This window comes from Rousettus aegyptiacus, unplaced genomic scaffold (genome assembly GCF_014176215.1).
Source record: "Rousettus aegyptiacus isolate mRouAeg1 unplaced genomic scaffold, mRouAeg1.p scaffold_m13_p_8, whole genome shotgun sequence".
Classification (NCBI taxonomy): Eukaryota; Metazoa; Chordata; class Mammalia; order Chiroptera; family Pteropodidae; genus Rousettus; species Rousettus aegyptiacus.
This window is the reverse complement of record NW_023416311.1, coordinates 42913333-42940885: the sequence shown is the minus strand read 5'-3', so window position 1 is coordinate 42940885 and position 27553 is coordinate 42913333. Positions and strand designations below refer to the sequence as shown.

The following is a 27553-nucleotide window of genomic DNA, read 5'->3' as shown; positions in this document are numbered from 1 at the left end:
GCCAGGCATGGTGCTGGGCTTGCAGTATTCATTGGTAGTGAAAACATCTTCCCTCCCTCATAGAGTTCACAGTGTAGTGAGGAGACAGTGAAGAAACAGTAAATATGTAACTTAAAAAAATGTTGAGTGTGATGAAAGAAATGATCAGGTGCAATGATGGAGACTAATGGGAGGGCAGGAGGGAGACTTAGGTTAGGAAGACTATTTCTTCTGAGGTGCAGTTTAAACTGAAACCTGAAAGATGGCAGGCTAGACATGTGTAGAACAAGAGTAAGGATCTTTGAGACAGTGGAATCAGTATGTACAAAACGGTGAGGCAATCAGGAGTTAGAGGTGTTTGAAGAGGAATTGTTGCGGCACTCTCAGCAGATTAGAGGGGCTGCTTGGAATAAAATGCAATTCTTGCCATGGCCTTGGAGTCCTACCTTATTTGACTCTTGTTTCCCTCTGACCTCATCTCCTCCAACTGTCCATGCCACCTATTTCCTGTCCCTCTTGTGTGCTGGTCTCATTCCCACCTCTGGCCTCTTCTTTTGCTGTTCCCTCTGTCTGGAAGGCTCTACCCCATATCGTCTCATGACTCCTGGACCCTGTGGTTTGCTCTCTTTCCATCCCTTAACACTATCAAACGTTATTTTGCTGATTCATTTTTGCTTTTAATTGTATTTTCTTCCCAACTAGAATGTAAGTCTCATGAGTTTATATTTTACTACAAGAAACCTAGAGCCTAGAACAGTATCTAATATATAATGGAAACTCAAGTATTATTTGAGTTAATGTTGAAATTAAGCTAGAGGTAATTCAGGGCAAAGGACTGATCAGACTGTGTGAGACAAACAGGGAGGACTTCCCAAAAAAGAGTATGTTTTGAATTAAAATTGTGGGGCTGGAGGAGGGGACGGTGCACAGCTACAAACAATAATTTAGGGAATTATTCGTTCATCTCCGTCTTCATTAGATTAGAAACTCCTTTAGAGCTGGAACCAAGCTTTATTAACTCTCCCATCATCAGCGCCTAGCTGGTGAACTGGCATGTAGTAGGCATTAGAAAGATGTTAGCAGAATGACTGACTGTGGGTTGCGCTGAAGGGTCTATTAATTAGGCCGCAGCACAGCTCAGGAAGGGGTTAGCGGTCTGGCAACTCCGAGGCTCCGCTTCGCAAGTAGCAGTCGCACAAGCCGCAGGAGGGCGAAGCGGAAGCCCGTGGCCGAAGTGCAGCGGTCAACACGGCTGCGCATTAGGCCCTCTTCGCAGGGCTGCGGGACGCCGAGCAGGCACGCATGCGCGCTGTATTCTTCCCGCCTCCAACAAGATGGCGGAGGCCAAGTAGCGAGGGGGCGGGGTGTTGCCGCCGGAAACCCGGCCGCTGCTGGGGGGAGCTGCGGGCGAAGGCCCGGGAGCAGCGGGCCGAGGTTGGCGCGATGCTGTCCCCGGGAAGCGTTGTTGGGTACTGGTGAAAAAGGTGAAGACGGGGTTGCCTTCCCGGGTGCCCCCTATGTACTCCTCCTTGGGCTTGGGTCCGGTAGCCGCTTTGCCCGCTTCTGTACCACTCTCTGCCCTCGGGTCCTGGAGCGGCAAAGGCTGCATTATCCCGCATGAGAGGAAGCTCCCGGGCGGCGCCCGTGCTTCTGGCTGCGGGGCGAGCGTCTGGCAGGTGAGTGAGGCTGCAGACATTCGCGTCTCCTCCCCCGGCAAGTCTTCTTGGCTTTGCCCCGCCGCTGCACGCCGCTGTTCGGCCCGACTCTGCGGCTCTCTTGTCTCCACGTCCCACCCCCCTCCCCGCCCCGCACCCTGTTTCAGGCCTCCAGTTGGCCCCTGGCTTTGCTGGTTCCTCGTTCTCACACAGTGAGTGGGGGTCGTGACGCCGGCCGCCCTCCGCACCCTTCTTGGCTCTTGACGAAGCGAAATGTCACCCCTACAAGTGGTCTCCTTCGCGTTTGGTGGGTGGGTCGTCCGCCCCTCCTATTTAGTTGCCTCCCCATCTTCCTCGTTTCGACCCTCTTTTCCTTTAAAAGTTTCTTCAACTGTCTGGAAGATTACCCAATAGCCTGACATATAGAATTACAAAGAAAAGGCTGGTTATCCAGAAGCTATTCAGTTTTGTTCACCTGAATGAGGGAATCAAGTCCCCAGGGCACCGGGATGGTTTGGGAGCGTTTGACTCCTTGGCCCGTCGAACTTTTGCAGAGTAGAGGAATGGTACCTTTGATGGCAAAAGATTGTTCGTCTAATTTGATCTCTTTCTGACTATAGTAAATCTTTAGACTGTAAACTTTTGAGGCGCGGGGGGCGGGGTAAGTTTTCTATTATCTAGTGAAAGAATTGAGACGTTCGTTTTTAAAAAGTCCCTATGAATGTGAGATATTTAATGGCACAAGAAAAGATAAATGATTTATTCTTTTATTAATTATTAGCTTTAAATTACCCAATGAAGCTTTAGAATCCCTTATTGTACAGCCCTTTGTTTTATTTAGAAAGGACTAAAATGGAGAAGAGATTTTTAAACTCAAAATTCCAGTTTCTTGGATTCACCATTATTGCTGCTACTTAACAAACAGTCCTTATGGTAGGTACTTGATATTTTCCATAAAATTTAGGCTGTGCCAGTCTCATTTCTTCCTCCATTTTTACTGGGATAAGGGGGAATCAGAATTAATGGTGTAATGGTACTGTGCCAGAGTTTATAAGTGGTAGTAGTGGACAAAGTTGCCATAGCTGATTCTCCCATGTTTTCCTGTAGTTGAATAATGTGTCAAGAGCCCCCAGATTGTAAAAATGGGATTATAAATGGTAGCTTGTCCTTTGAGATCACAAATACGTGGACCCTTTTTATTGACATTAAATTGAGCAATATCATTTTGTTTAAATTTTGCTAGATGCTCTCCAAAGTTACTAAAACACAAACTATTCTTGCCCTGTTGGAATTCTATCCTAAAAATCTTTTACATGTGAGTTATAATGTTATAATTGGCCTGACAGATTTGTTTACTTTTCATTCTGTCTCATGACACATAATATGTTTGTTTCTTTTTCTTAGATATTATGATCTCTTAATGAATTTCTTAAATTTGGAGATAGAATTGTTCAGTTTTAAAGAAGGGGAGATATTTTTGTTTGTTTTCGGTATGGGCTGGTTCTTTCATTTGTTGCTAGCTTCACTATTCAACAGCCAAGAACTGCATGTTTTTAGAGCTGGTTGTCTCTCAATTCTGTGTTTTTGACTGAAGAGAGTAGGACTGCTGAGCCCCAATCAATGGCTCATTGCCTCTTGCAAAATAATTTGAAGCACTCAAACCCTCCTTAAAAATCTCACTCTTCCACTCCTAAAGAGTCTACTTTCCCTCTCACTCTCTCGTTTTGAACCTGACTGTTCATCCAACCCATTATTCTCCAGCTAATTTCATTTGCTTCCCTATGTAACCGAGGGAAGATCTACTTTATGTAGATTTACCTTTCTAGTCCCCAGTCCTGAGTTAGCCTCATCACTAGCTTTGTCAGTTTGATCTGACCCCTGAAATCCCGAAGATGTAAAAGACAGTTATGTAAGGATATTAGTTTTCATAGCAATTTGTGCTCTGCTCTCCTGAGTCTTTAATGTTGATGGTGTTCTTTTTTGTCTCATTTCCTAAAGGTTCCTGTAGCAGATAACTCGATCTCTTCCTTTACTGAGAGAAATCTCAACTGTCTGAGGTGTACTCCCTCCACTTCCATCTCTTCCATCTCAGTATCGTTTCCTTATTTGCTCATATCTTTCCTTTTTTTTCAAGAGCAACCCTTTCAGATGTGTTCTCAATCAGTCCTCCCCATCTTTATATCTCTAAAACTGTTCATTATTACCCTTCAATCTCTCCCTCTCTAGCCTACATACATGCTTATACTGGGGCTGCCAAATACAGTGCCGTGTGCAGCACAACTCAAGGAAGCCAGTCTGAGTCTTGAGCCTAATGTGCTCCTGTGTTCTTTAACTCATTTCCCATTTGTCTCGAGAATACTCGCCAGCGGCGCTTGTGGCTGCAGCATTTACCCCGAAATAACTTGTGGATTGTAGTCCTAACCTTATCTCCAAAGTTTGCCACAAAAAATCCTGCTTTTATTATTACTTTCACATCACTCTAGTATATTGATAGTCTTTGGAAACAAATGACATTCTATTTATAGCATTCTGTTTTCAGTAGTGGGATTTCCATATACAAAATATAGTAATTCTCTGTTGCTGAAAATGTCAAATCTTAGAAAACGTAGCATTCCTGTGCATGATGTTAATGCTGGCAGCAGCTGCACTTTTTTTCCTAAAGAGGAAAAGGGGTAAAGACTCATTCTTTTAATCCCAGTAGCTTGATATAGTAGGAAGAAAGTTGACTTTTGAGCCAGATAGATCTGGGTTTGAAATCTATTAAAACCACTCAGTGGTTATGTGACTGGTTAAGTTACTACTCAGACTCTATTCTTTATCTATAAAATAGAATGTTATACTTACCTCGCAGAATTGTAATTAAAGGAGTTTAACAATGTTAAATGTCTGTCAAAGTGTTTGGTACATTATGTAGTTTTTAATAAATATAAATTATTCTTTTCTTTGCACTTCGACTTCCTTTACTATTTCAGCACTGAAATTGCTATTTAAAAGTCACTTATAACTTCCTATCACCAAATCTAATGGCCTTTCCTTGCTAATCCTTGGTTTCCTTAGACCATTTGTGAAATACACCCAATAGGTATTAAATGATCTGATTTCTTGATTCTTTTGCATTGTGCTTTCTAAGTCTCCTCCTTCGAAAGTTTATACCTGGACTGGCTTGGTTTTGTTCTTTACCTTAAACGCAGCTGTTCCTTATATCAGTTAGGTTGCAAATTGGATTGAAAAACAAAAGAAATGTATTGGCTCATGTAATTGGCAAGTGCATAGATAGCATTGGCTTAAAGAGTAGTTTGTTCACCAGCATGTATCATCAGGGCTGTGGTTCCATTTTTCTGCTATTCTCTCAACTTTGTCCTCCTGTTTGGGCTTCATACTCAGACTGTCTTTCCTCCTAGTAAAAAGATGGCTGTCAGCAATGTTCATATTATAGCCTTCTTCATTTACTTCCAAAGAGAGAGAGAATATTCTATACTTTTCCCAAAAGTCCTAAGCTCTACTCTGATTGCATAAATGAAGGTCATGCTGCCAAGTCTGTCACAATATCATTGTCAGGAGAGATGGGATTCTATTTGGCTTAGCTAATGGACGAATTCCATCTCAAATGAGGAGGAGGTAGAATGGATCCTGAGAAGATAACCAGTGTCCTCAGGATCTCTATGCTTTTCTTTGTGTTCTCTTGGTGATCATATCCTTTTTATTTTTTTTAATGATATAAATCATTGTTTTTGTGTGGCCGATTCACAGCTCTGTAACTCTGCTTCCCAATTCTACTGCTTGCTGTAGGTTTCTATCTTTTGGATGTGCTACTTTAAGCTTAACTCATAACAGCTAAATCAATTTGATTTTCATCCACCAACCCTCACCTAGTGTTTTTACATGTGTGTATAAGAATTCCTTTTCCTCCTGATTTCTCTTTTTCAACCACTTTTCTTTCAGCTACCCAGTCTTGGAATCTTGCAGTCATCTTGGTTCTTCTCCTCCTTTTCAGTTGTCAGATCTTGAATTAGTTCGGTCCCAGGCTATATAATACCCAACTAACAGTGATTTAAACTAGTGGTCCTCAGCCTTTTTTGGCATCAGGGACCAGTGCGCCTATGAGAATCTACTGCCTTATGATCTGAGGTAGAGCTGAGGCGGTGATACTAGAGCTGGGGAGTGGCTGCAAATACAGATGAAGCTTTGCTTGCTCGCCCCGCCGCTTACCTCTTCCTGTGTGGCCCAGTTCCTAACAGGCCATAGACCGGTACCGTATCTCATGTAAAACAATATCTCATATAAAAAGAAGTCTGGAGTCGGAGAATTACATGGTTAGTCAGTTGAGTTGCACAATGATGTTGCCAAGGATCCAGGTGCTTTCCATCTTTATCCTCAATGTGCCGACGACCTTTATGTTCAGGCCTGTCCTCTCACAGTTGCAGATTGCTCTTTCTGCTCCATGCATCGCATTCTCACATAGCCACCAAAGACATGGGAGAGGATGTTTGCTCTTCCATCTCTTGATTAGGCAAGTAAATCTTCCGTAGAACCCCTATATCAGACGTTTATCCTGGTACACTCATGCCCTAGTTGCAAGGGAACAGGAAAATCTGATATCTGGCATTTCAGTGTAGAAAGAAGTTTAGCAAATAGCTGAAGGGACGGTAACCAACAATGTCAGTGACATACGGCCATAACATTGTATGGAAAGTAAGTTTAAATAAATAAGAATTTTCAGATAAATAGTAGCAGACTTAAAGTACTGCTTATCCCAAGAGTCAATATAAGCTGTACTTCAGATTTTGGTCAAAAATTAGATAGTCATAGATGACTGTTTAAAATTGAATTGTTATGTAAAATTAAGATACTTGAGTGGTGTATCCCAGTTCTAAGGTTGATATTAAGTACATTTAAGTATACCTGGTGGCACCACTGTGAGAAATGGGTACATATAACAACTATTAGGAAATAGATATGTGGTTCCCGTTGAGGGTAGGAGGCATTTGGAAATATATGTGAGGTCCTACTGACAGTGGTTAGAGGCCAGATACACTAAGTGTTCTATGATATTTGCCCACAAAACAAGAATCATCCCTTGAAAAACGCCATCAGTGTCCCTATGCACTGAAATAGGCAAACGCTTTGCTTTTTGAAAGAATTCACTGTGATTCATCTGTATTCTTATATTGCAGGTGACAGAAGACCAGACTCAAACCGCTTAAACAAAAAAGGGAATGATTAGATCTTGTACTTAAACTTCAACTAAGGCTTCATCCAGTGGCTCACATGAAATCATCAAGGACTTAGCTCAATTTTTCTGTGATTCATTCTGCTGTCATTCCCCTTGTTTTGGTTTCATTCTTAGGCTAGCTTATGTCATGGTAGCAAATTACTGCAGCACTTCCAGACTTAATACTCTCATTTTACATAGAAAGTGAAATGAAGAACATCTTTTTTATTTGATTTTGCAAGTATTTGTTGAGTATCATCACTGCTGAAACCTTCCTAAACACCTACCACTAAGTTTATTACTTCCTTTGTTATACTACAATTTTGTAACCTGTATACCTCTATTACATGTCATACTGTGTATATTATTATTATTATTATTATTATTATTATTTAGGCATTACAACCCTTGGATGACCTTACAGATTGCAAGAACCTTGTCAGCTTACAATTCCTTATTTTTTAAATTTTTTACGCCTTTTAGTACCTGGTCTTCCTAGGTGGTCTCCCATTCAAGTACTAACCAGGCCCGTCCTTGCTTAGCTTCCGAGATCAGACAGGATCGGGTTTGTTCAGGGTAGCATGGCTATAAACCTGTGTGTATTATTTTTATGTGTCTAATGCATTACCTTGTCTTAAGTATCTTTGTATTCTTAATGTCTAGAATATTCTCTTGTTTAATAGTACAAAATAACTTTATGGAAAGAATTAATGAATGATGCATGAAGGAAGTCTGTGGCAAGGAGCAAAGCAATATAAGAAGGACTGTTCCTTCAGTAGTTGTTATTGAACCCTGAATCGTGTACATTCTCCATCTACCACCAAAGCATGTATGTGATGCTCTCGTGATTAATAGGGTATGAATTCATTTGAAAGGCTTACTAAATTCTAGTAGTATTTTTGTCCTTTTCTCAACAAAACTGAAAGTAATTATCATCATTCATTTGTTTAACAAATATTTTTGAGGGCCTTCTGAGTGCACATAATGTGGCAGCAATGGTAAACAAAACAGAGCCTGTGCTCTGTTTGAGCTTAAATGTTAGTGAGAGATTCGGTCAGTAAACATCATACATGTGTATACACATACATCAGGAAGTTAATAGGCTTTGAAGTAAAGTAGGTTCAGGGGATGGAGAATAAGGGGATGTTACTTTAGATAGGTTGGTGAGGGAAAGGCTTATTGAAAAGCCCTTTGAGCTGAGACACCTGAATGAAGAGATAGAGTAAGTCACAGAACTGTATGAGGGAAAGTGTTCAGGAAGAGGGAACAGCGTCTGCTAAGATGGAAGCATGCTTGACATGTTGGAAGAACAACAGGGAGGCTAGTGTGGCTAAAGCAGAGCTAGTAAAGGGGAGAGTGGTAACAGGACAGGGAGTAGGGGCAGGTGGGCAGAGGCTAGATAAAGTAGGGATTGAGGATCATTTAAAGACTTGCTTTTATTATGGAGTGCAGTAGAAACCATCGAAGAGTTTTAAGTATGGACTATCCAATTTGACTTGTTTTTTTAAGAGGATTACTCTGACTATATGTAGAGAATTGTTTGTATGAGGCAAGAATGGAAGCGAGAAAACCAGTTTGGAATATCTGAATAATGTAGGTTGGAAATGTGGTGCTTGGACAAGGTGGTGGGGAGCAAAGAAGTGGTCAGATTTGTGATATATTTAGAATGTAGAGTAATTAGAATTTATTAATGGATCAGATATGGAGTGTGAAGGAAAGAGAAGTAAAGGATGACTCCAAGTTTTTTGACATGAGCAACTAGATGAAAGGTGGTACATTTTGCTGAGATAAGCACTATGGAACAGGGTAGGTAAAAGGTTTGGTGGGAAGCAGATTTAAATCAGGAGTTGTTTTGGGTGTGGCTTTGTTTGAAGGACTTATCAAATATTTCAGTAGAGACATTAAACAGGCACGTATATTAGCAGTTTGTATTAGAGGTGAAGCGAGAGAGATACATTTGGAACTTATCAGTGCAGAGGTAGTATTTAGGGCCATGGGACCAAATGATATCACTTGGGGAGTAAACATGAGATTCATGAAATGTTTTGGTATTAGAAATAGTTTCTTGTATCAAAGATTGGGAGCCACTGCTTTGGACAATAATTATTATGCATTCACAGTTTGGAGAGGATAATGAGAAAGATGGGATTTGACTTGGACTTCAGAGGATAGAAAAGGTTTTTCCTACTCTCATGTCAAACGCAGTGCCTGGCATAGTGTGAGCATTATACAGTTGCTTGTAATGAACAAAAAACACTTAGGCTTGAGAACAGCTTGAGCAGAGGTATGGCAGCCGCCAAAGCTGGGAGTACTCTTAAAGAAAGTCAGAGAAATGGAAAATATGTTTGTGCTGGCAAGTAGTGAAAAGTAGGATTGCTTAGTCATTTTAAGGCTTAAGTGATAAAATAACTGTTAGTTATTATTTAATCCTATGATCTAATAATTTTCACCTCTTTCTATTGTTAGCACAGTACCTCTAATTCCTTGCCTCTGAGAGATGCTCAGTAAATACTGAATAAGTACATGTGGAATTCCCAGCATGTAAAATTTATCTTTCCTATAGGCTCACCCTCTCAATAAAGTATATTGGAATGCATACTATGTTAAGTGATATAGGGATAACCTTATGTTTGCTTCAATTTATTATTATCTCTAATGATAAGCATTAAAAACACATACTTTATTATTGATATCAAATTACTCGAGATATACCTGACAACTGGTCAGAAAATACGAGGGTATTGGCAACACTAAGGTTGAAAAATTGCTGCCCAAGGAAATGAGGAGCCATAGCAATCTTTTATTCAGAGACTAACAGTTATTTTGTTTTCACAGAAATGACTGCTTGAGGTCTGTTTATAGATCATTTTCTCCTTTACCTCTCAAGGAGCAAACTGGTTTAGAATTACAGAAATATTAGCAAGAAAACTGGAAACAATATATCTTTGGCTATCTAATAATTATAATTTTTAAGTTATGTCATCTTGAATATGAAATATAATTAGAAGTTATCTTTATTCTAAATAGTGTATCATAGATTTATATAATTCAAATATTAGAAAATAATTTACTTAAATAACATACTCAGATAAAAATTGACATTTTAAAGTTACATTTTGAAGTAATATTTTTAAATTTAAGATACATTAAATTTGTGATTATTTTGTTCAGTTCTTGTAATATACCCCATTATTAAAGTTTTATACAGTCATTAAAGAAAATTCAGGAAATGCAATAAAAAGTACAGGTAACATCCGTAAGCTCATCAATGAAAGAAAACCACTGTAGTTTCTGCCACTCCTTCCCTCCTTCCTTCCTTCCCTCCCTCCCTCCCTCCTTTTTCTCTTCTTTTTCTGTGCTTGGGACTTTTTTCCCCCCACTTTTGTCATAGTATAAATGTACGTGTATATCTAATTTTTTAAACATTAGGTTATATGCATTTTCTTAGACTTTTGTAAATCTTATTTTTATTTACTGTTTAATAATTCCATTGAAAGAATTATTTTTTTTTAACTATTCCCTATAGGTATTTAGTTATTTTCCATTTTTTAAAAACATGTGCCATGAACATCTTAGCACATTATAGATTTTTTTCGTATTTATTTTGGCCTTTTCCTTAGGTTAGGTTCACAGACAATGGAGTTACCTCATTATAGGATACAAACATTTTTAAGGCTCATAGTACATGTTGCCAGATTGTACAGTGCTTTATAGGCCCAATATATGTTAATCGGTTTGAAATTAATTATTATGGGGGAAAAAATTAAGACCTACAGAGTTGCTGAGCTTGAGTGATAGTCTAAGTCAGCCTTTTGTTCATCTCCAAGTATTTCTTTAACATATTCCAGATTGTACATAAAACAAAATGAAAAACTTAATATGTTACTGTAAACACACATGAAGTCATCAACCAAGTCAAGAAATAGAGCGCTTATAAATGTCTAACCAATGTACTATATACTTAAAACTAATAATAAAATAAAATGTAAAAAAGAGAAAATAAATAGAGTACTGACATCATCCCAGAGCTTATGATTTCCCTGTCTTGTTCCTTATCTCAAAGCTTTTAACATTTCACTCCCAAGTTTGTTTGCCGAAGGTATTTTTATTTTGCTTTGTTTTTGTTAAAACCATTACCATATTAAAGAAGTTCCCTTCTATACTTATTTACTAAGAGTTTTGTTTTTTGTTTTGTTAGTTTGAATTTAGTGCTTTGAGGGGGAACTTTATCATAGGAATTTTCTCCTTTAGTGTTAATATATTGAATTACATTTCATTTTAATTGTTAAATGTAACTTGATTCTTGGGTTAAACCTAACTTGGTCGTACTATATTATCCTTTTTATATTTTGCAGAGTCCAGTTTGTTCATACTTTGTTTATGATTTTTCATCAGTGTTAATGAATGAGATGGCCAATATATTGCCCTTTTCAGGATTTGAAATCAACATTATGCTACCCTTATAAAATGAGCTGACCTTTATTTTCTATTCTGGAAGGACTTCGTATGATCGAAATTATTTCTTCCTTAAATGTTTGTTAAATCTGTCAGAGAAGCCATCGGGGCTGAGAGTTTTCTTTGTTTTTAATTACTAAATTAACTTCTCATTTTTAAGCCTGATCAAGTTTTCTGTCTTTTCCCCTAAGAGGTTGTCTTTATCTAAATTTTTTAATTTACTGGCATAAAGTTATTTATAATAAATAGTCTATCATTTTTGGAAGAGCTACAGGAAAAGAATTCCCTTTCATGTCTGTTAATAGGCTATATGTACCTTCTCTTTTTCATTTGTCAATCTCACCAGAGATTTAGTAGTCTTTCAAAAGAACCAAATTTTGGATCTCAGTTCTTTTTATTTTGTGCTTGTTTTCTATTGCACCTATTACTGCTCTTAATTTCCTTCTACTTTTTTCGGGTTTACTTTTTTATTCTTTTGCTAACTTCTTGTAGTTCACTACTTTGTAGCATTTCTTCCTTTTAAATATATGCATTTAATGCTAAGCATTTCCTTCTAAGCAGTGTTTTATCTACTATATTACTCAAATTTTGCTGTATAATATTTTTATACATCACTTTAAAATGTTTTCTAATTTTCATTGGTTTCTACTTTGACTTTTGAATTATTTAGAAATATATTTCTCAATTTCTAAACATATGGAGATTTTCTAGTTATTTTAAAATTTGTTTTTTATTTTTAAGATTAAAATGTAATCAGAGAACACTGTGCTTCAAAGGTCTGTCTTCAGACCCTTAATATTTGAGATCTGCATTATGGATGGCCCAGTGTTGTCTTTTTTTCTCTGTAGTTACTGAGTGCAATGTTCTGTGTATTTTCATTAGATCATGTTTGTTAATCCTGTAATTCAAATCTTTAGTAGCATTAGTGGTATTTTGTTTGCTTGTATCAGTTACAGAGAAAGGTGTGTTAACATCTCCCATCATGATTGTGGATTTGGTTATGGATTTGATTATTTCTCCTTGTAGTTCTCTCAACTTTTGCTTTATATATTTGAGGCTATGCTAGTAGATTATTAGAAATGTGTAATAGTTATATCTTATTGACTTATTAGGATCAAGTTTTCCTTTTATTCTGATAGTGCTTTTTATATTAAGATTTAGTTTGTCTGGGATTGATATAACAACACTAGCTTTCTTTTTAATTATTGTTTGCATGATTTTTTTTCCTTTTTTTGGTCCAACCTTTCTGTACTATTATGTTTTAGATGTGTCTCTTGTGTGACATAGTTGGATTTAATCTCCCATTAAAGATTATGTACTTTAAGTCTGTCCTAATAATTGTTCCCTTTTCTCTCCTTTCTTGCCATTTAAATGAGTTGGCACATTCTGGGTTGATAGTTACTTTATGTCAACACATTTCATTACTGTTGAGACCTCAGCAATTTGTGTCTCTTCTTTCCTTTTAAAATAATCTATCCTTTTCCTTTGACTGCTTTTGAGATTTTTATCTTTGTCTTTGATATTCTGTTATCTGCTATGTGTTGTGGTTAGGCATTAGATTCTTTGGGTTTCATGAATGTATGGATTGGTGTCTTAGCCATTATTTTTTAAAATATTTCTTTTGTTCCACGTTCTTTCTCCTGTTCTTGTAGGACTGTAGTATATTAGACTGTCTGTTTTCGTCCTTTACTACCCTTTTATATAATTTTCCTTTTTTTTGTTCCTCTAGTTTTTATTCTGGATAGTTTGGTCTGACCTGTCTTCAGAGTTCATAAGTTTTTTCTCCTATGTCTAACCTGCTGTTAACTCATTTAATAAATTCTTAGTTTAGGATATTTTATCTTTCAATACTGGATTTTTATTCAGTTCTTTTTCATATCAACAATATCTCTTTTTATAGTTTTCAGTGCCAAGCAAAAAAATTAAGCTGTCTGTTATCCCCTTGAATTTAGTAAGCATACTTATTTTTCAGTCTATGTCTGATAATTCCAATACTCTCAGGTCTCTGTTGGTCTGATTCTGTTTTTGTTATAGAAATAATATATAAGATCAAGTTAGTTTTTCTCTAGAGAAGATTTTTATTGGCTATTGCCAAGTGCTTGGGAGTATGAGACCATCTTAATCCAATTTTAAATTTTTAACTTTTGTGGGCCATCTGGTTTCTTCCTACTATTCTTAGGGTGCATCTCTTTGGAGTCCTAGCCCAAGGCTAAGGGTGTTTTTACTGTAGTCCTTACCCTTGGTGGGTCTCAAACTCTGACTTTTGTCTCTCAGTCCTGCAAGGCAGGCAGCAAATCACAAAATTCATCCTCTTAAATGCTGCTTCTTTGTTGGCAAACACACAAAGGCATAAGCTGGGCTCACCTTTCTGGGTTTCAGTTTCTGGTGGATTCGAGCTGGTAATTTATTCCTTACTAGTTATTTGATGTTTTTAAGAAGATTATTTTAATATTTTGTCTAGCTTTTAAAATTGACTTCAGAAGGATAGTTGGTCTAGATTGCCTAGTCTGCTATTTTTATAAGCAGAAACCCAAATATTTCTTTGACTAACTTGTTCAAGGAGGACTTAACATTTCTACATTAGTCATCCCTTTGTGTTAAGGCTTCTTTTATAGTACAAATGAAATTCCTAGGAAACAAAAACATTAAGGTATGTTTCCTTTTAGTACTTCAGCATGTGTTATCACATTAGTTCTTATTACTTTGCAAAGCTCCAAGGGAAGGGGACAAAGATATTTTATTTGACTGGAGAAGTCAGAAATACTTGTAATACATGGATAGTGCATTGGAGTAGGAAATGTCTTTCAAGTGGGCAAAGAATATAATGTGAACTTTTTTTTTTACGTAGAGATATATGAAGAGAGGGATAATGCATTGATCTGAGGAGGGACTATTCTTTAGTATTTTTGAGAGGAAGTGGGGTTCATTTCCAATAATTAATGTGACAACTCTCTATATGTCATGTGGATGTTGTGATTTCCAATTTATTTTTAATATTGTTTGATATGTCTCGGGTAGAATGATTTTTTAATCTTTTTATCCACATCTATTTAAAATATGTGTAATTTGCATTTAATATCTGAGATTAAATCTATAAGTAGGAGGTCAGACACACAGAAATTCTACTAGGCAGACTAAACTATAGTGGTCTTTACGTAAATTGACATTCTTCTGTGGGTAGGAGGATGTTGAAATTTAATATAACATACCAATGTATTTTTGCTTTAAAGACATTTGACTTGAGTTAATCACAGCTGTTAGCATGAAATGCCATCCATCACTTTGTGATTATATTGATGCATCAACAAAATGCAAAACCCATTCTCCTTTAAGGAAATGTAGAATTCCTATATTTATTTATTTGATCTTTTTTTTCTCTCAATTAAAAGAAAATACTAAGTTGAAGATTTCTATTAATTATAGTTCCTCACTTCCCCGCTATGTTAGATTTACACAGCTCTTTATTTTAGGTGTGTTCACTTCCCTTCAGAAAACTGAAGGATAAAATGAATGGATAGAATTTTGAAACTGGACGAGATATCATTAGGTCTCTCTTGTGCCCTCCCTTCCTACCCATTTCCCATTTTAAGATGTGAAAACAGGCCCAAGGAAAATGGGTAACTTGACTAGCCTAAAGTTAAACTGAACTAAAATCCAGATCTCTCTTCATAGTTTCCTAAAGTTCTTTTCAGCCATATGATACCATTAACTATACCAGGCATATAATTAACATGATAATTTATCAGTAACTGTTAATATCTGATAAATGTAATGTATCTTGATTTTCCATATATTTATTATAAATGCAATCACTTTTATACTTCCTAAATTAAATTTGTAAGTCTGGTGTTTAACTTCTTAAAGTTTGCTTTTTAAAGTTTAACTTCTTAAATGCAGATGTCACTTGGTCTTGGCATTCAGTCTCATCATTTGTTTATATCTGTGCTCTCCCAAGTTGGATTCTCATGTCCAATTTTCTGAAGATTTTTACTTCAATATTATGTCCCATAAAGCAGCACTTATTTTAGACTAAGTACGTAGATGAATGATAATATTCTACTGTTAACATTTAGCATAATATGTGCTTATTAACTGTTTTTTCCAAAGTCTTGCAGTCCTTGCCACAAAACTATAACATGTATTTCTTCTATTATTTTCTTCCATGTTCATTACAGCTTGATTTCAGCACTTCTGTTTTATTTGGCCTGAGGCATTATAAGCTTCTCCTAGTCATTCTTTAATTTTAATTTCTTCTGTCTTTTTTGTTTTCGCCATAGTTTTGTCAGAGACTGATATTTGTTCGAATATTTCAACAATATTTCTTCTATGGCTTCTTATTCTAACAGAAGAATTTTTACTCTGCCTTCTCTAACAAACATCAGTTTCATATTAGCATCACTGAAAGATGATTTTAGCCATCAGTTAGGAAAATAAACTCACAGGTTAGAAAAATTGTCACACTGGGCAAAATGTACAAATGTATTTTAATTATTCTACTCATTTGATTTAGCACTCACTCATATCACATATATTCTAATGAATTATTGAGTTGGGTCCCAGTTGAAATTAAGTTACAGATTTTCCCAGAAATTTCATGCTTACTCAAAAACAAAAAGTCATATGGGAGAAAAGTCAGTTCTGTCATACCAATATATTATGCTAGCTTTAGAATTTAGTTGTTGCTTCACTTTCATAGAAGAATTTACATGCTGTCTTTTGGAAGTACATATTGGTAGGATTTTTTCCCCTACAACTTAATTATATTTTATCATGAGTTACCACATGCTACTATTTCTTATTAGTTTATATTGGATTAAGATTCTTAATTTAGTGTAGAATTAGATCATTAAACAAAGGTTTGCATCTCAATTCAGGTAATAAATAGCCTGCAAATTAAATATGATTATTAGGACCTTGAGAATTTGACTTGAACCATGATAGTTTTTTGCCAAAATGTTAAATATAAGGAAACAAAAAAAAAATAGCTGAATGGGAAAAAGTTTTTGTCATCTTCTGTAACCAGTTTTGTATACTGCTTTATATGGCTGAAAAACAGGTCATTGTGTGTCCTTTTTTAAAATTCCCTTCCTAATCTATCTCAGTGTTACTCAATTGCAAATTTTATTTGGCTTTTAACTGCTTCTTAATGAAGTTTCTGAAGGCCCTCTGTAAACTTGGTAGTGGAGGCTTCGGTTTTGTTACTTACATTACCTATACTCAACATTTAATTTGATAAAGGAATTTTACAAAAATTTTTCATACCTGGCACATGTATTCTCATATAATGTCCACTTTTTTGTGAAATTAAGGACCAGCCACTGGTATAGGAAGATGTCTTTTTGTTAAAGATAAATATATTTAAATTTCTAAATCAGAAGTAGTTGATTTGGTTTAGTGGCAAATGAAACTGGGATTCAACTCTTTGGCTCTGCCTTAACTAGATTAGGACAGATCACTTAAAACCTTCTTGTGATTTAGCTTTTACATCTACAAAACGAGGACTTACTATGTTTTAACTATGCTTTTTTTCCAAGTATTTTTCTGAAGTGATTGATACAGAGAGCAACTATCTCACATAACTTTTCTAAAGCTGATGTACATATAAAATTTTTAAAATCACATTTATATTATCAAAGCCAGATTGTTTCTTGTCATATCATTTTGGTTGTTGCCAGAGTTGTTAACACGTAACTTGTGCCCTGGCCTCAAAATTAAATGTAGGTACTAATAAGATGCTGAGATAATGTCTTACTTGGTAGACCGAAAAAAGTAGTAAGCTTGGTATTGTCGACGCTAAAACAGTCAGTTATTCAGAGACTCAGGGACATGGACAATAGACGAGTGGTTACCAGAAGGTGGGGTGGGGAAGAGGAAGGAAGAGGTAAACAGGATAAAGGGAGTCAAATATACAGGGCTGGGTAGGGTGAAATCGGTAAAGGAGATAAAATATATGGTAGCTGAAGGAAACTGAACTCTGGGTGGTAATCACGCAATAGAATATATAGATGTCAAATTACAAGATACACCTGAAAATTATACAATTGTATTAACCAATGTTACTTCAATAAACTTAAAAAAATTTTTTTTAGTTAAAATTAAAAAAAAAAAGTCAGTTTTACCAGCAAAGATAGATTTATGCAGGAGTTGCAAAGAATTGCAATTTGAGACAAGCAAGCTATGGCAAAAGCCTTAGGTGACTCCAACAATAAAAGAAAGGAATGTTATTTTATGGAGAAAAAGGAGGAGGAAGTTGGGAGGGGTTATTTTGAACAAAAGTCCATTGAAGAAAAGCGAGAGTTCAAGAAAATGAACTCATTGGCTAAGTTGCTGCATTCAGTTTTAGGTAAGAGATACAATGTATATCTTTTCCTCTTGGAGCCAATAATTGATTATCCCTTCCTGTTGATTCTTCTGTTGGGGTCTGTAATTGATCGTGCTTCCTGTAATTGACATCAAGTGGTACTGCGCGAGAGCTCCCCCTTCTGGCCTCTCAGTTCCGTTTTAGTGAAGTTTTCCTTTATTCTCACAATTTTGAATAAATACTAAAGTCGTTTTAGGTCTTTCATTTTAAATGTAAAAAATGCAGCTTTGTCAAGAAAAGAGTCTTAACAATACTTTATCTTTGAGCAGACATTACATGCATGTAGTACACATTTCAAAAACTACAAGAGTATTTATGAAATGAAAATTAATCTCCTACTCCCCTCCATAGAGGCAGTCACTGTTACCAGTTTATTCTCTTTCCACTTCAGCAACATTTATTGACTGGACTGGGGCTAGAGGATCTGCTTCCAAGGTCACTCACTCATTTAGCTGGCAAGTTGATGCTGGTCTGGGCTCCATGTTGGCCTTTCCAGAGGGTGACATAAATATCCTCACAACATGGTGTCTGGCTCCAGAGTGAGCAATCCAGGAGACTACAGTGTCTGTGACCTAGCCTTGGAAGACACACACTTCTGCAATATCTTATTGGTCATGCCAGTCAGCTCTATTAAGCATGGGAGAACATTAAACAAAGGCTGGAATACCAGAATTTAAAAATCATTGGGGATTTTTTTGAAAGTTGGTTGCCTCCCCCCACCCCCAATTTAAATAAAGATTGCATCAGCAGTGTTATAGTTGGTGTTTATGGTGATCTCAAGGTGAATTTATGCAAAAGAAGCCTAAGGCTTTCAGAATGCTACATACCTTTCTATTATTTATGCGCTACTCAGGAAAGTGCTTGTTTGATTGCCAGGCTTTTTTCAGTGATTTATTTTTATTATGTTTGATGTCTGATAAGAATAAAACTCACATAAACTGGGAATGTAGTTTCCTCTTAGAAATTGTAGAATAAATTCTCTGGCTTTAACATGTTAGTAAAATCTTGGCTACCTCGTCTGTAGATGTTACTACTTTAACCTAGCTTCTGAGTCCAGATGTCATTCAGAAATCTGAGTGGATATGGGTATCTTTTATTTACAAAATAATGAATTCTGACTATAACCAAATTTTAAGGTGCTGGCCTGTTAATGCTGCTGGAATAGTAGTGAAGAATAAGGCTGCCACTATATGATGAAACTGAGGGGGAAATTGCCTAAATGTTATGTTAGAGGATGCTCTTTAGAGGAGTAAGAATTTGAAAGATTTAAGTGTGGTGGGGAGGGGGCAAGGTGATTTATGAATCAAGTGGCTGTTTAGTTTTAAATGTCACAAACATCCAAATGAAATATCAGGTAGATAGAGGAGAAGTTTAGGATGCAGATCTAAATTTGAGATTTAGCATCATATAGATGATGTTTAAAGCCTTATGATTAGGTGAGAAAACATTAACGAAAGCAAGCAGTCCTAGAACAAGCCCTGACGCACTCCATCTTTTAGAAGACAAGCAAAGAGGCAGAACCCATTGAAGGTAGTTAGAGAAAGGAGGAAATCCAAGAGAATATGTCATGAAGGCTAAGAGAATATTATCTATTTCAGGTAGAAGAGACTGATCTAATATTACTATAAAGGTTGTTGTATTAAGATAAGGGCAATGGAATTTGGCCACATGGAAGTCATTGGTGGCCATGACAGTTGAGCTTTAAGAAATTGTTTAGGATTAGGGTGGGTTAAAGAATGAATTAGAGGCGAGAAAATAGAGACAGGAAATGAAGGTCGCTAGATAAAGTAGTTTTGCTGTGAGTAGAACAGAGAAATGAGGTCATATCTAGTGTGTATGTGTATGGGGAGAGGGGTGGGATTTGTAAAAGTGAGTGATACTGGAAAACTCATTTGTGTGTTCATGAAAATAATCCATTAGAAAAGAAGAAATTGGTTATACAGGGCTAATTAAAGGTAACTTCTTGAAAAGACAAGAGTAGTTGGAATCCATTACCCAAGTGAGGAGCAGAGGCGCTTTTTCTATTTTAATAGGAGGGAAGCAGTGTAGCCTTGGTAGGGAAATGTGGGAATTTTTCTCTAATAGAACGAAGTAGGTGTTCAACTGAGGGTGTTATATATAAGAAAATAGGTGTTACAAGTTTGAAGAGAGAAAAATCATATAAAGAAGTTCATTTGGAGATTGAGAAAGAGAACTTTCTACGAAAGATAGTAATCCTGGCAGGCAGTGTTAAATATCTTTTCAGGTTTAATGTTGTAAATTTCAAGTGAAACCAGCTAGTCTTATTATCTGATTCCCACACCACCACCGCTCTGCCCCCTCTGCCCTTTCTGAATAAGGAGCTCTGATGCAGGCATGCAAAAGTGGAACAGTTCAGTTCAACCGGAGTTGAGATTTTACTAGGTAAAAATAACAGAAGGAGAGAGGAATTAAGAGTTCAAGTTATTGAATGGCAGTGATGGTTGTTGAGTGTCAGGAAGAAAATAAAGGCAAAAGTAATGGGTAGTAAAAAATAATGAGTTGAAGAACTGAGCGAAGTAAAAGAATATTGCATTTGAGGATAGTAGAGCAAACGAGGGAAAGGAGGTATGCCTCTGAGACTGGAACTTTGTGATTGAGTTGTTTTTTTAAGATTTTGGAGTTGGTGCAGTTATTGATGATGGCAAGGCCCTCAGTGTGATCATGGGAGTGAATAATTGGAGGTGAAGAAGTTCCGAAACAAACAATCCAGGATAATAGATGAGTAATCAATCCACTGACTCTGAAGTCACTGAGAGGGATGACTGGGATAAGAATGGAGAAGGGTGCTGGGAACAATAGTAGTTGCAAACTGAACACAATAGTGTGTCCGAAAGAGCTTGGGCGTTTAAACAAGTAGGGAAAATGATTTGGTAATGGTAATTGGATGCAAGGAGTGCATCCTTCCCTTCCCCTGATTCCTTCAACATCCCACCATTCCTATCTGGCCTAAAGTACAGGGATATGAGAGGGGAAAATCTCCCCTTGAGAAAGTTGCAGAGAAAGTAGTGTCATCATATTTCAGCTAAGATAAATAGGTGGAGAGGCTATTCATTAAAGAACTTGAAGTTATAGGGGTGTTGCTGTATTGATTTATTGGTACATACTTTTGTATTTTAGTACAGTAGTATTAAAGGGTACTGTTTGATAAATTTATATGCTGTCATATTAAATATGTTAAACATTATGTCAAACCTGTTATGAAATTCAGATTTTCTTTTGCGGGAGGAGGAAATTTAAAGAGAGGAGTATATGGTAGTTCAAAAATCCAAACATCTGTTGTGATCCCTTAGGAATAGTATTGACTATATTAATTATGTCCCCAGCCTTGCACCCATACTGTTTAATCCATAAGCAGTTTTAACTCCCATACCTACTATTTATAACATTGAGTAACACTATTTCTAGAGTAAAATGTATTCAGTTTTTCAATTTGAGATGTCAAAAATATTTAATCTATCCTCATTGTCCTGGCATAGGAGTTTCTCTCCTGATCATTATCAACCTATTAAAGTGGGACTTCCCTGCTTCTAAGCTGCTGGTAAGGCTCTAGTTTTGTGATGGGTAATAGTTAGAAGTGAGAATAGAATTCGAATGGAAAAGAGAGCAGCAGAGTTTTGGGAAGTCAGAGAGCTGGCCGAGAAATTGTTTAGTACTTTTAATGGCTCCCTATCCCTAATCCTAAAACAAGCACAAAGTGCTTTTAGAGCTTTGTGGTCTTTTAGTAAAGATGGAGAAATAAATAAGAAATGAGCAGGGTATCCTATGCTTAATTTCCTCCCCCCTCCCCCCCCCCCCGCCACTTGTACTTTTCAAGGAATATTCACTTCATTCACTCAACAAATATTTAATTTCTGCTAGATCCCTAGGACAGTGCTTGTATAATTAGGACAAAGCTCACAGTCTGTGTGGAGAAGTAGATTTAAGTTGAGTTGACAATTGATTTGATTTAAGTACTGCATGAACGCAGACAGAAAAGAATCTGACTTCTTGGGATAATTAGAGGTAGCTTCACAGAATTGGATCTTCACATGAAATAGTTTGTTCATAATTCCACAAATATTTGAGTAACTACTTTGCGCCAGGCAGAATATTGGGTGTGGAGAAACAATAATGATATACAAGATAAGAGTCTTGTCTTCAAGGAGCTCAGTGAGAAAGATCACTAAGTAAGTAATCCCAAGTGTGTGGTAAATGAGATAGCTGGTAAGGTATCTGGAAGCGTATTATGGTAGAGGGGATCTAATTCTCTGGCAAGAGATCATAGAGAGGCTTTGAGGAAATGTCATCTAAACTGAGTCCTAAAAAATGGGTCAGCTTTAGCTAGGTTAAAAAGTAGGGATGAGAACCTTCCAGGAGACAAAATAGTACAATGTGTTGATGTTGAGTGCACAGGAGTCTAAGTGGCTAGAGTATAACTGGAGTAGTTGAGTGGCCATGGGTAAAGTTGGAGAGGTGTGAAGGGGTCAGATCACAAAAGACCTTACATGTAGTGTTAATGAGCTTGACCTTTTATTTTTGTCACCTGTTGAAAGCAATGAAAGATGGAAAATACTAATCTTGAAGGATCTTTCTCAAAGCTGGCAATTATGTATACTTTTTTTGTTAAGGATAGCTTAGTGCTGTTTTTTGTTGTTGTTAATGTAAAAGTAGTACAGAATACTGTTAAAAATTCAACTAAAAGTGACACAATTCTACTACTCCTCAGAAGAAACCACTGTTAAGTGTATGAAGAATTTCAAAAAATATTTCCAGCAACATAATGTTCTTAATACCAGAATAGTGTTAGACAAAACACTAATTTATGAGTGTGTGTGTGTGTACATGCACCTATAGCACCTGGTCTTCCTAGGTGGGTCTCCCATCCAAGTACTAACCAGGCCCGACCTTGCTTAGCTTCCGAGATCAGACATCGGGCTTGTTCAGGGCAGCATGTCCATAGAACAACAAAATGCTGTTTTAGAAGTGGTGGGAGGTGGGAAAATCAACCCTCCTAGCTTTCAGGCAAATAAGATTTTATATAGACCATTTATATATCATAAAGTATTGATAAGTCCAGCCAAGTTGTCTTATCACTATGTAGGAGACTAAAAAAATAAAAATTAAAAAAAAAATTGTGTTCTCTTTGTAAAAGAGCAAGTATCAAAAAATCTCCTATGAAATTCCCAAGTGTTTCATTGATCAGATCTATTTTGTCTGAGGTAAATAGCAAACTTTCTTTGGGAAAAGATTATAAAAATGCCTTTTTTAAATTTTATTACAGACTATTACAGGTGTAGACTAGTTTAGGATCAAGATACTTATTGATTGCTAGTGTCTGTTAAAGTATTTGAATGTGAAATGAAATTTAGTCCAGTTCTTAAGAAATCTTACTTTTTGCTTCTTTAAAAGCTGTGACACTTTAAATAATTCTACCCAAACTTGGAGTACTTGGCAAAGAGAGTTTTAAAAGTCTTAGTTTTAGTTTTAAAAACAGTCAATATTGAAAGAAGAAATTACATAAGTTTTAGTTTTAAAAACAATCAATATTGAAAGAAGAAATTACATTTATTAGTTTGCTTTGATTTTCCTTTCTCCCCTCTTAGAACATAAAATATTAGGTATTCACTTTGAATTCCTTTTATTAAGTGACTCTCCTAATTCTTAAAATGAATCCATATATTAGGTACTATTGGAGGTGGTCCAAGTTGACCCAGAGGTTTCTGATTTAATTGACAGTCTAATAAAGGTTGGTAGATTTATTTTTTCTTTTACTTAATAGTAAGTTTGGATTATTTAGACTATAATAGCAAACATTTATTTTCAGATATGCAGAAATGAAATATTTTTATAGTCTGTACTTTGCCTTATATGTTTAAAATTAAGCATAAAGCAAGAAAGAGGGAAAACATTTAAAAAGAAAGAAATTGGTATGAAATTAGACAATATTACCTGCAATTGGTATATAAGGTGTTGGAAAAGTTATTATTTTCACATCCAAGGTAAGAATTTGTGGATGTTGGTATAAGAATAGAAGTTTTGACCCAAGGATTTGGTTTAAGGTTCTAGTAAATAAAGTAACTGCCATTATTTGGCCATATATTTATTCTTTTATGTACTCCAAATTCTGTTTTTGACATCAATTAAAATTGGGTTTTTCCTCATCAGTTCCAATGTATTCCAAGGGCTAATTTGTGTATTATAACTTGATAAGTGATTCATTAACTAATCTAAGTATTTTGCGATATTTTAAATGTTAAGTGATGATAATTTTTAATCTTTTCCTGGGAGGAGGACATTTTTTTAAAAACTCATTGTCTGTACTTTTCTTTCTTAAATTCACAGTGACAACATAAACGTTTGGTGCTGTTTTGGTGACTTTATGCCACTGAGCTCTTTAGTGTTAAAATGTCATCTTTATGAACAGGTTTTATAAGTTTGTACTGCAAATTGTACCTTTGGTAACAATTTTATTGCTGTTTTAGGTTTTCTGTAGAGATCAAAATTTAAAACATTAACAAAACATACTTTGAAAAAAAAAAACACAGGAAAGCATAAAATCTTGTTTTAAACATTTAGTTTTTAAAAATTAATCAGATTTTCTTCCCACCCCCTACCTCCGGGGGAAGTATAGTTTAAAACATTGAATGTCCTAAAACTGGAACTTTATCAGATTAGGGCATGTTAAGAATTTAGAAAAAAATTTTTCATTTGTACACAAGTATTTGAATATTTTATTAATTGAGTAAAATGGTCACCAAAGGTGATTTTGGTTTTTTTATTAACAACATAAAATTAATAAGTAACTTGTCAAAATGACCAAAGTAACACCAAATAAAACAAAATTAAATTCCTGGTGGAATATAAAACAAGTGTTTTTTCTGCCATCATATTTTCCATTTGAAAAAGTCTTTAACCATTAAATATAACTATAAATTATTAGTAATATGCATATGATTTCTGATTATTTCTCCTCAAATAGGAACTAGATACTAGTTCTGTTAATTTTTGCTGATCTTGCTCGAATAGTGTACCCTTCCTTATTTGAGACATCTTTGTTTTTCATTGTGTATAAGATGAAGTCTAAATTTTTTAACCTAATAGGCAAGGTGGAAGTCTCTGCCCTGAAAAATTTCTAAACATCTTTCAAGGCTAGCTCTCTTGCTACTTTCTCTCTGATATCTTTTTTGATTATCTAGCTGGAAATGATCTAATCTCTCATCTTTTGACAAACATTTCTTTGTATTAAAACTTTTGGTACAATCTACAAGAGGACCTAGTAGGTCGTAAATTAATGTCTTACTCATCTTTCTTTATATCATCTGCATTCATACATTCAGCAAAATGTATTGAATGTTTACTGTGGACTAAGAACTATTCCATGTATGAAGGAAGTAGCACTGCACAAGAATCTAGATTCCTGTTCTCATAGAATTTATATTCTAGTTTGGGAAATGGTGATGAAGGAAGGACACAGCATATTAGATAGAAACATAGAGCCTTTCAGATCTTAAATGATTCTGGGACAAAACAAGCATAATGTGATAGGAAGTTTAAGAACGGTATCAATGTTGATAAAGTGATCATGGACAGTCTTTTTGAAGATGTGACTATACTAAGATATGAACGATATGATGAAGCAGTCATTTGAAGATTTGGGAGCAGTTCTTGAAGATGAATGAAAGGCTATGCATAGACATAAAAAAGAAGAAGGAAAGGAGGGGAAGGCGGGGAAAAAGAGTGAGAGAGTGGCAGCAGGAGCTACGTTATGCAGAATCTTGTAAACCAAGGTAAGGAAATTTATTCTAATTTCATTAGGAAACCAGTGAATAGTTTGAAGCTTTTAAGGGCTCCTTTTATTACAGTGGGCCTACCCAGGATAATCTCCCTATTTTAAAGTCTGCTAATTAATAATTGTAATTACATCTGCCAAGTCCTTTTTACTCTGTAGTTTAGCATATTCACTAGAGTAACACTAAGACATATTTAACCTAATACATATTTAACATCTTTAACTTTATACAAGGGCAGTAAAGCAGAATTAACTCAGAGTAGCCATTATTGAGTCATTCACACTTTTTCTGACTTCTTTTGCCTTTACTGATAATGCCCACTACCAGGCAATACCTTTTATTTGCCATAACCGCAAACTTTCTTTAACTATTTAACTAAATTAACATTAAAATGTCTCCTACGTTTAAAGAAATTTTGTTCTAGATATGTTTCAGAAAAATCTGTGGTTATTCACTGATAAAAATTTATGGATAAAGAGTATTTATTGTGGATTCAAGTAGACATTTTCAAAGCTATTTTCTTGTTTTCACATATTCCGATTATTAAAAATGCATTCATTCAATAAGTGTTTATAGAGCATCTACTATGACAGAGCCAGGTGCTGCAGTAATCATCAGGGTGATAAATGAACAAGTAACTTCTTGAAGCGTGAGTCTCTGAAGAAATATAGGATGCTCTGGGAGATAACATACTTAGATCTAACTTAATATAGAAAAGTGCTCACGAGACTTGGAAAGTGAGGCATTTTGATCAACATTAGCTTAGGAGTCAGACTACCACTTCACTGTTGTGTGACCTGGATAGGTTTTAAAATTTCTTTGAGCCTCAGTTCTCTGTGTGAATAGTAATTTTTATTTATTTTTATCTCTACAAAGGTCTTAATTAGGATTAAATGAGATTTTATATATTTGCCTAACATAATGTCTTCTGCTGGTTTAGAAAGAGGTTTGTCATGAAACTAATGAAGTTTATTTAATGCACTTAACTGCATGGGCCCTTCCTAGGCCCTTTTGCTGCAGTCCTAGAAATTTTCATTTAATTTGTATTTTCCTTAAGGAAGACTCCCTCACAATTTATATATGTGTCTAGCTCCCACAAAATTTGAATTTACCGTTGGCCACAGGTTAGATGAGAAACATATGTTAATTTATCTCCTTCAAAGGCTGGGAATTTGAATTGTGTTCAATTTAGAAGTACTTAACTTTTGAAAAAAAAATGCAGAAATATGTGTTAGGTTGTAAAAATTTTCTAAAACTCAGAAATGTTAAATTTCTATAATTTCACACTGAGGAAAGACACGCAGTGTTTTGGTTATTTTGTTCTGGTCTTAACTGTGCATATATATAATTTACTTTAAAAAAGCAAGCTAGTCAGTATCATAGTAAATATAATGTTCTGCATTTTCAGTTAATGTATGAGTTATATCATATGATAATATATAGTTATCTTCTATGACTTTTTTTTGTTTCTGTAAGTTTACTTTTTATTTAGATTCCACATATACAAGTGACACCATACAGTACTTGTCTTTGGCTTATTTCACTTGGTATAATACCCTTGAGATCCATCCATGTTATCGCTATGACAGGATTTCCTTTTTCTCATGACAATTATGAATAATGCTGCAATGAACATGGAAGTCAAATATCTCTTGCATATTCTGTTTTCATTTACTTTAGCAATATATACCCAGAAGTGGGATTGTTGGCTCCTAAGGTAGTTTTATTTTTAATTTCTTGAGGAACCTTCATACTCTTTTCCATAGTGGCTGCACCAATTTACATCCCCACTAACAAGGCACAAGGGTTCCCTTTTTAACACATTGTCCCCAACACTTGTTATCTCTTGTCTTTTTGATGACAGACATTCTAACAAGTGTGAGGTGATATCTCATTGGGATTTTGATTTGCATTTTCCTACTGATTATTAGTGTTTTAAGTACCTTTTCATGTACCTGTTGGCCATTTGGATATCTTTGAGAAAATATGTCTATTCAGGTCTTCTGTCCACTTTTTAATTGTTTGGTTTTGTTTTCTTTTTGCTATTGAGTTGTGTGAGCTCTTCGTATGTTTCGGCTATATTGACTCCTTAGCAGATATG

At 35.7% G+C, this 27553-nt stretch overlaps 1 protein-coding gene and 1 pseudogene across 8 annotated transcripts in view; one reads left to right on the top strand and one right to left on the bottom strand.

Moving 5' to 3' along the window:
* Positions 1 to 1294: 1294 nt before the first annotated feature.
* Positions 1295 to 27553, top strand: part of APC (APC regulator of WNT signaling pathway) — a 124811-nt gene continuing 98552 nt past the window's right edge. For 3 of the 8 annotated variants that reach the window (XM_036226196.1, XM_016147113.2, XM_016147123.2), the window contains exon 1: positions 1295 to 1655. In XM_036226196.1, coding sequence (XP_036082089.1) covers positions 1497 to 1655 — 159 coding nt within the window. In that variant the 5' untranslated portion in view covers positions 1295 to 1496. The remainder of the gene's footprint in view (positions 1656 to 27553) is intronic. The other 5 variants (XM_016147134.2, XM_016147065.2, XM_016147140.2 and 2 more) reach the window with 3 other exon arrangements.
* On the bottom strand, positions 7321 to 7439 carry LOC118607414 (annotated as a pseudogene).